The sequence below is a fragment of the Thamnophis sirtalis genome, unplaced genomic scaffold (assembly GCF_051295495.1).
Source record: "Thamnophis sirtalis isolate CommonGarterSnake01/CBP01778 unplaced genomic scaffold, rThaSir2_p1.2 scaffold_12, whole genome shotgun sequence".
Taxonomy (NCBI): Eukaryota; Metazoa; Chordata; class Lepidosauria; order Squamata; family Natricidae; genus Thamnophis; species Thamnophis sirtalis.
The window spans coordinates 2,855,908-2,866,041 of NW_028261392.1; the positions used below are offsets into that span (position 1 = coordinate 2,855,908).

Here is a 10,134-nt window from a genome sequence, read left to right on the forward strand (position 1 = left end):
TTAACCCATGTTTCACTTGGCAGCATAAATTCGGGTTTTAACGATGGTCATAAGTTGAGGACTACTATACCGGCGGAGGAATGAGGGGGAGAGATGTTTTGTTGTGTTTTCCTGATCTGACTTGCGGGGGAATGCAGGGATTGACGGATGTCAATCAAATAACGATCTCTGGTGATTCTAGCGAGGGTTTCGGTGGTAGAGAAATCCTAAACTTGCACCTTCTCTCTCTTAATTTGCGCCCCGTCCCGCTAAAGAGCGCGAAGACGGAACTTTGCTTTACGTGGCCACCTGCAATCCCGTCTCCTTATATTCCATGAGCGCCTCTGGGAAAACCGGACACTGCATGGACCTCTACGACCTCTTCCCGCGAACCCTTCGGGGCATGTGGCAGCCCTTCGTCCGGCTGGCCCCCCTCGGCAGCCCCCTCCAAGGCCAGGTCGTTTCTGCACGAAGAGCAGGTAAAGCCGAGGGGAGGAGGCCGTGCCGTGTGCCTAGGTTGGCCTTCATTCCCTGGGGGGGGGAAGAGAGAGAGAGAGAGAGAGAGAGGAGGGAGGGAGGGAAGAGGAGAGAGAGAGAGAGGGAGGGAGAGAGAGGGAGAGGGAGAGAGAGAGGGAGGGAGAGAGAGAAGGAGGGAGAGAGAGAAGGAGGGAGAGAGAGAGAGAGGAAGAGAAAGAGGGAGAGAGAGGGAGAGAGAGAGGGAGAGAGGGAGAGGGAGAGAGAGGAAGAGAGAGAGGGGGGAGAGAGAGAAGGAGGGAGAGAGAGGGAGGGAGAGAGGGAGGGAGAGGGAGGGAGAGGAAGAGAGAGAGAGAGGGGGGAGAGAGAGGGAGGGAGAGAGAGAGAGAGAGAGAGGGAGATCTTAAAATTAGGAAAGGACCTGGAGAGGACTTTGCGATGCTGCATTAGAATGCAGAACACAAGCAGGTTTGTGATAAAGTCCTGTGAAGATGGGCAGGCAGCTATTTGGTTTGTGTCTCTTTTCTTTCTTTCTCTCTTTCTTTCTCTCTTCCTTTCCTTTCCCCTCTTTCCTCATTCACTCCATCCACTCATCCCTTCCTTCCTTCTTTCCTTCCTTCCTTCCTACTTCCATTTCCTCCTTCCTTACTGTCAGAAAATTTCTCCTTCTAGGTTGCTTCTCCCCTTCATTAGTTTCCAGCCATTGTTTCTTGTCCTGCCCTCAAGTGCTCTGGATAACAGGTGGACCCATCTCTTCTTTGGGGCAGCCCCTGAGATTTTGGAAGACTGCGATCCTGTCTCCCCTGGTCCTCCTTTTCATTATATTAGAAATACCCGATTCTTGCAACAATAGCAATAGCAATAGCAGTTAGACTTATATACCGCTTCATAGGGCTTTCGGCCCTCTCTAAGCGGTTTACAGAGTCAGCATAACGCCCCCAACAACAATTCCGGGTTCTCATTCTTCCTAGGTTTTCACCTCCATCCTCCTAAAACACCTTTGCTGCTCTTTTCTGCTCTCTTGTTGAAATGTGCTATTTTCTTTCTCTTTTCTGCCTTCCTGTTTTTCAAGCCCTTCCCCTCCCTCGTCCAACCTTCCCCCCCCCAAACACACACACACTTCGATCCGAGCTGGATCTTTCTTTGCACAAAGTGCTTTCAAACCGCTGGTGTTGCGCAACTTGGCCGGGGTCACGAAAACTCTCGCAGCGAGGAAAGGGAAGTTCGACAGGAGCTAAAAATAAAAGCCTCCGTCGGGGAAGAACGGCGGTGACATCTGTGCAACCTCTGGAATGCAAAGCGCTGGGGAGCCGGAGGGTCAGCGGGAGGCTCCTTTTCTCACACTGACAAATGGACGTGGCCCAAGCGGGCAGATCCTTCCCAGCTCCCCTGGCGCACGGCCAGCCCTGGGGCTCAGAAGCCTTCCCCCCCACTGACGCAGGGTTCTATTTTGGGAGACAAACCACGGTGCCCCCAGTCAGGACTCTGTTCAGAGGGGAGCCATTAAGACCGGAAAGGGATGGAGAAGCAAAGGCCTCAGTGGCACCCAGCAGCTTTGACCCCGGAATCTAACGCCCAAAGAGGACAATTCCCACCCCATCCCCACCCCCCCCTTTTCCCCCCCTTCTAAAGATTGGAACGTTTTTTGGGTTTCCAGTCTTACGCTGTTGTGCAGGCAGATATGCAGCAAGGAGGAAGGAAGGAAGGAAGGAAGGAAGGAAGGAAGGAAGGAAGGAAGGAAGGAAGGAAGGAAGGAAGGAAGGAAGGAAGGAAGGAAAAGAGAGAGGGAGGGAGGAGGAAGGGGGAAAGGGAAAGTAAGGGAGAGGGAGGGAGGAAACAGGAAAGAAAGGAAGGAAGGAAAGGAGATAAAGGGAGGAAAAAAGGAGAAAAAAGGAAAGAAAAGAGAAAGAAAGAAGAGAGAAAAGAAAGAAAGGAGAGAGAGAGAAAGAAGACAGAAAGAGTGAAGAAAGGGAGGATGGACGGAGGAGAGGGAGAAAGAAAGAAAAAAGAAAGGAAAGAAAAATAAAGACAGACAGAGAGAATGGAGGGAGGGAGGGGAAAAAGATGAGAGAGGGAGGAAACGGGGAAAGAGAAAGGAAAGGAAGGAAGGAAAGAAGGAAATAAAGGGAGGGAGGAAAGAAGGAAGGAAGGAGAGAGAGAAAAAGAACGAGAAAGGAAGAAGAGAGGAAGAGAGGAAAAAGAAAGAAGGAAAAAATAGAAATGGAGGAGGAAGGAGGGAGGAAAAGAAAGAGAAAGAAAAGAAAAACTTGGAAATCCTTGTAATTTTCTCCCCAGAGTTCTGTGTTATGGGAATGTTGGAATGTGGTGACGTACTATTAAACTTTGGTAGGATGATCCTGTCACTCTAATCTGGAGAGGGATCCTGGGGTCAAAATGTTGCTTCCTTGTGCGAGCAAAATAATGATTGAGCAACAAATTGGGTAATTACGGATGCAGGAACTCTGGCCTACATCACAAAACTGCGCTGTGCATTTTTTCTCTCCAAAGTTTTCAATCCCAAGAATGATTTCAGTGACCAGGCTGACCCTCCCCTTCTATAGTCTGGAGGGGAAGCAGAGACCTTCACTACTCCTCCAGGACTTCTCATCCCTAATTCTCCTCTTTCTCCTCCTTCTCCTCTTCATTCAGAACTTCTCAACCCTAATTCTTCTCCTCCTCCTCCTTTTTCTTCTCCTTCTCCTCCTCCTTCTCCTCCTCCTCCTCTCCTTCTCTTCTTCTTCCTCTTCTTCTCCTTCTCTTTCTTCTTCTTCTTCTTCTTCTTCTTCTTCTTCTCCTCCTCCTCCTCCTTCTCCTCCTTTCTCTTCTTCATTCAGAACTTCTCATCCCTAATTCTTCTCCTCCTCCTCCTTTTTCTTCTCCTTCTCCTCTTCCTTCTCCTCCTCCTCCCCTCCTCCTTCTCTTCTTCTTCCTCTTCCTCTTCTTCTTCTCTTTCTTCTTCTCCTTCTCCTCCTCCTCCTCCTCCCTTTTTCAGATACATAGATGAAATTAAGAGTGTACAGGGCAATCTTGCCCTCTTCAAACCGAGGAAAAAAGAGAAATGAAGCATGTTGATTTAATATGATATGTGTGCAGAAAGTCGGGTACGAGCTTCCTAATTTCTGAAAAAAAACCTGGAAAACGAATTTGGGGGGTGGGGAGAGGGAAGGACTGGAATTTGTCCTTCAGGATCACTGGGGAGAGGAATACGGCAGATGGAAAGACAGGGAAGCCAAATAACCCAACAGCAGTAAATACAACGGCATCTGGAGCTTCGAAGATGCTTTGGAAGCGATGCTGGTTTCCTTTTTTTTCCTGTATTTATTTATGTTTTAGTTGTTTGCAGCTCAGCTTTATGATTTTTTACAAGACACCAAACATCTCCAGCATACCTTCCTCCTCTTTTTTTCCCCCAGGTGGGTTGGGCTGAGAGAGAGAGAGAGGCTGGCCCAATGTTACTCAGCCAGCTTTCATGCCTAAGGTGGGACTAGAACTCCCGGTCTCCTAGTGATTGACCCAAGGTCACATGGCTAGGGTGGAACTAGAACTCCCAGTCTCCTAGTCATTGACTCAAGCTCACATGGCTAAAGTAGAACTAGAACTCCCAGTCTCCTAGTGATTGACCCAAGGTCCCATGGCTAAGGTGGGACTACAACTCCCAGTCTCCTAGTGATTGACTCAAGCTCACATGGCTAAGGTGGAACTAGAACTCCCAGTCTTCTAATGATTGACCCAAGCTCACGTGGCTAAGGTGGGACTAGAACTCCCAGTCTTCTAATGATTGACCCAAGCTCACGTGGCTAAGGTGGGACTAGAACTCCCAGTCTTCTAATGATTGACCCAAGCTCACATGGCTAAGGTGGAACTAGAACTCCCAGTCTTCTAATGATTGACCCAAGCTCACGTGGCTAAGGTGGAACTAGAACTCCCAGTCTTCTAATGATTGACCCAAGCTCACGTGGCTAAGGTGGGACTAGAACTCCCAGTCTTCTAATGATTGACCCAAGCTCACATGGCTAAGGTGGAACTAGAACTCCCAGTCTTCTAATGATTGACTCAAGCTCACATGGCTAAGGTGGAACTAGAACTCCCAGTCTTCTAATGATTGACCCAAGCTCACGTGGCTAAGGTGGGACTAGAACTCCCAGTCTCCTAGTGATTGACTCAAGCTCACATGGCTAAAGTAGAACTAGAACTCCCAGTCTCCTAGTGATTGACCCAAGGTCACATGGCCAAGGTAGAACTAGAACTCCCAGTCTCCTAGTGATTGACCCAAGGTCACATGGCTAAGGTGGAACTAGAACTCCCAGTCTCCTAGTAATTGGCCCAAAGATACCCAGCTGGCTTTTATGACTAAGGTGGTTCTAGAACTTCCAGTCTTCTAGCAAAGTCACCCAGCTAGCTTTCATGGCTAAAGCCGGACTAGAACTCACGGTCTCCCGCTTTCTAGCCTGCTGCCTTAGCCACTCGCTGAAACTGCCTCTCTCAACTTTGTTCCACCTCTTGTAGACTTAAGGAGTATAATCCTTTACACATCCTCTACTTTAAAACGGTGAAAAGTTGAAATTCAACAACGCGCACCCACCAGAGGGCATTCAGGAACACATCTGGATGCAGCCGGTTGCCCACCATTTATGATTTCTGGATCTCCCCCCCCACCCCACCCAGGAATGTGGGGAGGGTCCTCGAAATGTGTCATCCAGGACACACAATACGTTTGCAACTCTTCCGAAGGATGTAGAATTGCCCTCTTTGTATTTATTTATTTTTTTCTGATAGAATCACATCATTTTATTGGTGGACACAAACACGGGGGCCGTCAGCCGCCTCACCCTGTTACCGGATATCCCGGCGTCGCGGAAAGGAACATCGTGGTGGGGAGGCAATCCAGAGGAGGTAAGACTTACTGCTATTCATTTAGTGACCGAAGTTACAACAGCACTGGGGGGGGGGGAAGCAAATTAGGATCATTTTTCACACTTTACGACCGTTGCAGCGTCCCCGCAGTCACGTGACCAAAATTCAGAGGCTTGGCAACTGGCATGTACTTACAACAGTTGCAGTGTCCTGGGGTCAGGTGGCTTGTTTTGTGACCTTCCCAAGTCAACGGGAAAGCCAGATTCACTTAGCGACCGGGTAACGAACTTAACAACTGCAGTGATTCAATTAACCACGGTGGCCAGAAAGGGTCGTAAAATGGGACTTCTTCACTGACTTTGCTGGTCGGCAGATCCATTAAGAACCGTTTCCCGTCGCTTGCCGATTCTCCATTTGTAACCAAGCGTTTTGGTGGATTTTGGCCCAAAAATTGTGCATTGTTATTTTGGCGCAAAAATTGTACATTGTTATTTTGTCTTTTCCTCCTCCTCCTCCTCCTCCTCCTCTTCTTCCTCCTCCTCCTCCTCCTCCTCCTCTTCCTCCTCCTCCTCCTCCTCCTCCACCCGCCCACCTATCTATCCCCCACGCCCGAAAGAAGATGAGTCACAAAATGTGCAAAGAATTCGCGCATAAGAATTGGCTGGTGTTCTACAAAGAAGGAGGGTAAGAATAAATCCCTCTTTCTTTTTAACTTCTTCTTCTTTGCTTACAGAATTAGCCAGAGGTTCTCCTAATTTTTAACGTTTCACCTTTCAGGAACTACCTTACCGTCATGGATGTCCTGGAGGGCAATGCCCACACCATCTCCTTGCCCATCAGCCTCAAGTCTGTCTTTTTAGTGGCCGAAGACCGGTGGCTTTTGGTGGAAAATAAAACGAACCAGTACGAACAACCTTCTCCTACCTCATCTTACTTAATTTAATTTAATTTATTAGATTTATAGGCCGCCCATGTCCTTGTTTCTCCACCTTGGCCCCCTTGAAGAGATCCTACTACACCGTTACGAATAAATACTTGTGCAATCTCTTCTTAAAAACCTCCAGTGATGGAGCATTCACAACTTCTGGAGGCAACTTCTGTTCCACTGGTTAATCGTTCTCACTGTCAGGAAATTCCTCCTCAGTTCTAAGTTGCTTCTCTCCTTGATTAGTTTCCACCCATTGCTTCTTGTTCTACCCTCAAGTGCTTTGGATAACCATTTGTCTGAAGTGGTGTAGGGTTTCCTGCCTGAGCAGGGGGTTGGACTAGAAGACCCCCAAGGTCCCTTCCAATTATGTTATTGTATTGTATTGTACTCTAAGTTGAATTCCCCAATTGAAAAACCGGCAGAAGTGGAGAAGGACCATGTCTCCTATTTTAAAGTACCTGGGGGGAAAAATATATATATTGTTAAATTTGGCCCATGTCAACCTGCCCTTTAAAAACATTTGACAATTCCTTGTGATTTCCAGGAAGTACCTGCTGACTAAGCCAATACATCTGGCGGTGGAGGAGACCGGGGTGTGCCAATTACACACTCTGACCGAGGAACCTGGGGAAACTGGATTTGGGGTAACGACAGGTATGGAATTTAAAAACCGAATTGTCAGCGTCTTTGTGGGTTGTTGATTATTTTTTTTGCTTCGTTTGTATAATTACGGGACTGCGAAGCTTAAGAAGACGTCGCTTCAGAGGAGAGATTTGCTGAGTTCAGTATTTTCACACAGGGCGGTGTTTTTCAACCATGGTGGCTTGAAGATACGTGGACTTCGACTCCCAGAATTCCAGCCCCGCTGGGGAATTCTGGGAATTGGAGTTTCATGCATGCTGACTAGGGAATTCTGGGACTTGGAGTCTACGCATACTGGCTGGAGAATTTTGCAAGTTGAAGTTTACAAAGCTGCCTGGGGAATTCTGGGAGTTGGGGTCCATGCACTCTGGCTGGGGAATTCTGGGAGTTGGAGTTTCATCCATGCTGGCTGGGGAATTCTGGGAGTTGGGGTCAATGCACTCTGGCTGGGGAATTCTGGGAGTTGGGAGTTTCATCCATGCTGGCTGGGGAATTCTGGGAGTTGGAGTCCACCCATCTTAAACTTGCGAAGGTTGAGAAACATTGACGTAGCCCACACCTTGTATTCCCTTGATGGCAGTTTTACAGTAATTAAAAATAAAAAGAGTCAGATGAATTTGTGAGAGGAAAAAAAAACCCAGGATGTAGCAAATTCAAACAACACCTTTCCGATTGCCTGAAAAGGAGACCGGCTGTTATCGCCAGAAAAGCTGACCTTTATTTTATTTGTTAAAAGAGAAAAATGCTGTCAGGTGCCTTGAAAAACAAGCGGCTGGTACATATCACGCTAATTATAAAAGTCCAGAAAAAGGATATGCATAATGAGAAATATTGTAAATGCACCTCCTTTTTTTGATAGACCGAAGAGAAGCTATTCCTCCTTTTAATTATATTTTCTCTCAAGCCAAACAAGGCTGAGATAGACAAGACAGACAGACAGACAGATGAGGGCCAATTTAAAAAATGAAAGAGCTGAAGCTAATCTCCACCGTAAAAATCTGTTCCCGGAGATGTCGAAATAACTCCTCCCATCCTGGTTTGTTCCTGAACCATAAATAACCCATCAGCCCACTGTTTGCTTTGATGGGTGGTCTCCATAAAGATATATGGGTAGTCCTTGATTTACGACCTTACAAGGCACTGAAAGAAGTGACTTACAACCGTTTTTTCACACGACTGTTGCGGCATCCCTGTGTTGTGTCCTGCCCGCAGAGCTGGCGGCAGACTCAGACAGTGAGGAGGTTGGGGAGGGACATGAACCAGTCCTGGAGTCTAGAGAAGGCTCCAACGAGGGCTCCGCATCGGAGGCAGGGGGGGGGGGCAGGGCCATCCGATAGTTATCAGCTGCCTTCGGAGTTGGACATCAGTGGGGCAGAAGAACAGCTGGAGCCTGTTCCCAGTGTGCGCATGCGCAGAGCTGCCAGGAGAAGGGAACATTTAAGGGAACAAGGGCTGACTCAGGAGCAGAGGCGCAGGGGGACAGTGAATGGCCCCTCCCAGAGGGAATAAAGAGGAGCGAAAGGGGAGTGGAGTTTGCAGGAGGCCATTAATTCACATAATGAGTGTGAAAATCTGTTCGTGACTCTCAGGGACTCCTTGCCAAGTGTTTTCTTCTATTGGAAGATATCGGCCTGGCAGCTCTCCAAGCCTGATAAGGTCTGTGGTTGTCAATTCACCCTTGGACTCAGTTTCGGTCGTAAGTTGAGGCCTGCCTGTATGTTGTGTTTTTTTGCTCTAAGCCAGTAGAGATTCTCAAGTCTTGGTTGTCCCCAAGGTGCTTTTTCAAGAGGCAACTGGACTTTCTGGTTTTTCTCTGAAGAGGTTTTGCTGCTCAACCAAGAAGCTTCTTCAGTTCTTCTTCAGAATTGAAGAGGCTACTAGGATGAGAAGGAAAACATTTTCATAGGAAAGTCCATGGAGATTCTTAGTCCTCTAGGTCATGGTTGCCCCAAAAGTGCTTTTTTCAGGAAGCAACTGGGCTTTCTTGATTTTTCTTTGAAGAGGTTTCACTTCTCATCCCAGAAGCTTCCTCAGTTCTTCTTCAGAATTGAAGAAGGTGCTTGGATGAGAAGCAGAACATTTTCAAAGGAAAGTCCATGGGGATTCTTAAGTCAACCAGGTCCTGGATTGTCCCCAAAGCTGCTTTTTCAAGAGGCAAATGGACTTTCTGGTTTTTCCTTGAAGACTTTTTCGTTCTCATCCAAGAACTTTCTTCAGCTCTGACTTCATTTGCTCTGCTTTTCTGCCGTAGGGGTGGACACCTACGTGCCCCAGGCTGCCTCTCGGGATCCGCTGTCTTCCGAGAACTTAAGCCGAGCCGTTGAGCAGAAAATCAGCGCCCCCAACCGAATATTCTCCGGCCGGGAGGATTATGCAACAGTGGTGGTCGGATTCCCAGATCTCATGGTAGGATTTTTTTTTTTAAGAAAGATTTTTATTAACAAACATGTAAAATACACAAATAAAAAAGTTAGGTTCCACCACAATACCGCGAAGCCCTTATCCGCAGAGACATAAGCACGAAGGGCTAATCCGCGCCGTTCGAAGCGCTAAGGAAAAACACGACCCTACCGCGATGACATAATCGCGGAGGGCAGATCCGCACCTTCCGAAGCACTCAGTACCCTAAACCTAACCCTAAACCTAACCCTAAAACAAACCCCTAAACCTAACCCTAAACCTAACCCTAAACCTAACCCTAAACCTAACCCCTAAACCTAATCCTAACCCTTACCTTAATTTAAATCGGCTTTCTGCCGCGGCGCTGTTTTAAAGCGCCCTTCTGTTGCCGCGCTGTTGTCGCGGCGGTGATGACGCGCGGTGATGACATCACGGCTTTAGCGACGCGATTTTATCACCGCTATTTTGACGAGCGCGGTTTTGTCGTACCATGAAAAAGTTAGACGTACGCCACATTTATACAATACAGTACGAACAGGAACTTCCTGTTTTTTATAATAGCAATCAGCAATCGATACGGCTCACCTTGTATTATTTCCCCTTCTATTGTATTTCATTTGGATTTCACCCTTCTTAACCCTCTTATTTTACTCATAACTATTATTTTTGAGTTTTGTTATATCCTTTCATTGATTTGTATTTCTTTCCTCCATCTACCTATACCATTTATCCCATATCTGGTAGAATTCTGATTCTTCCTTTCCCTGGATTTCTTCAGTTAGTTTTTTTTTTAAGGGTTTCTTTTTTTTTCTTTTTTTTAATGATTATTTTATTTTATTTTAAACACATAAGCACAT

At 47.2% G+C, this 10,134-nt stretch overlaps 1 protein-coding gene across 1 annotated transcript in view; it reads left to right on the forward strand.

Annotated features, from left to right (window-relative positions):
* The window catches only part of VWA8 (von Willebrand factor A domain containing 8), an 89,579-nt gene that overhangs the window by 57,012 nt on the left and 22,433 nt on the right, over positions 1 to 10,134 (forward strand). Inside the window, 7 exon segments of the mRNA XM_087726748.1 lie at positions 255 to 442; positions 444 to 458; positions 5,230 to 5,346; positions 5,924 to 5,991; positions 6,085 to 6,210; positions 6,780 to 6,889; positions 9,129 to 9,283. Coding sequence (XP_087582874.1) covers positions 255 to 442; positions 444 to 458; positions 5,230 to 5,346; positions 5,924 to 5,991; positions 6,085 to 6,210; positions 6,780 to 6,889; positions 9,129 to 9,283 — 779 coding nt within the window.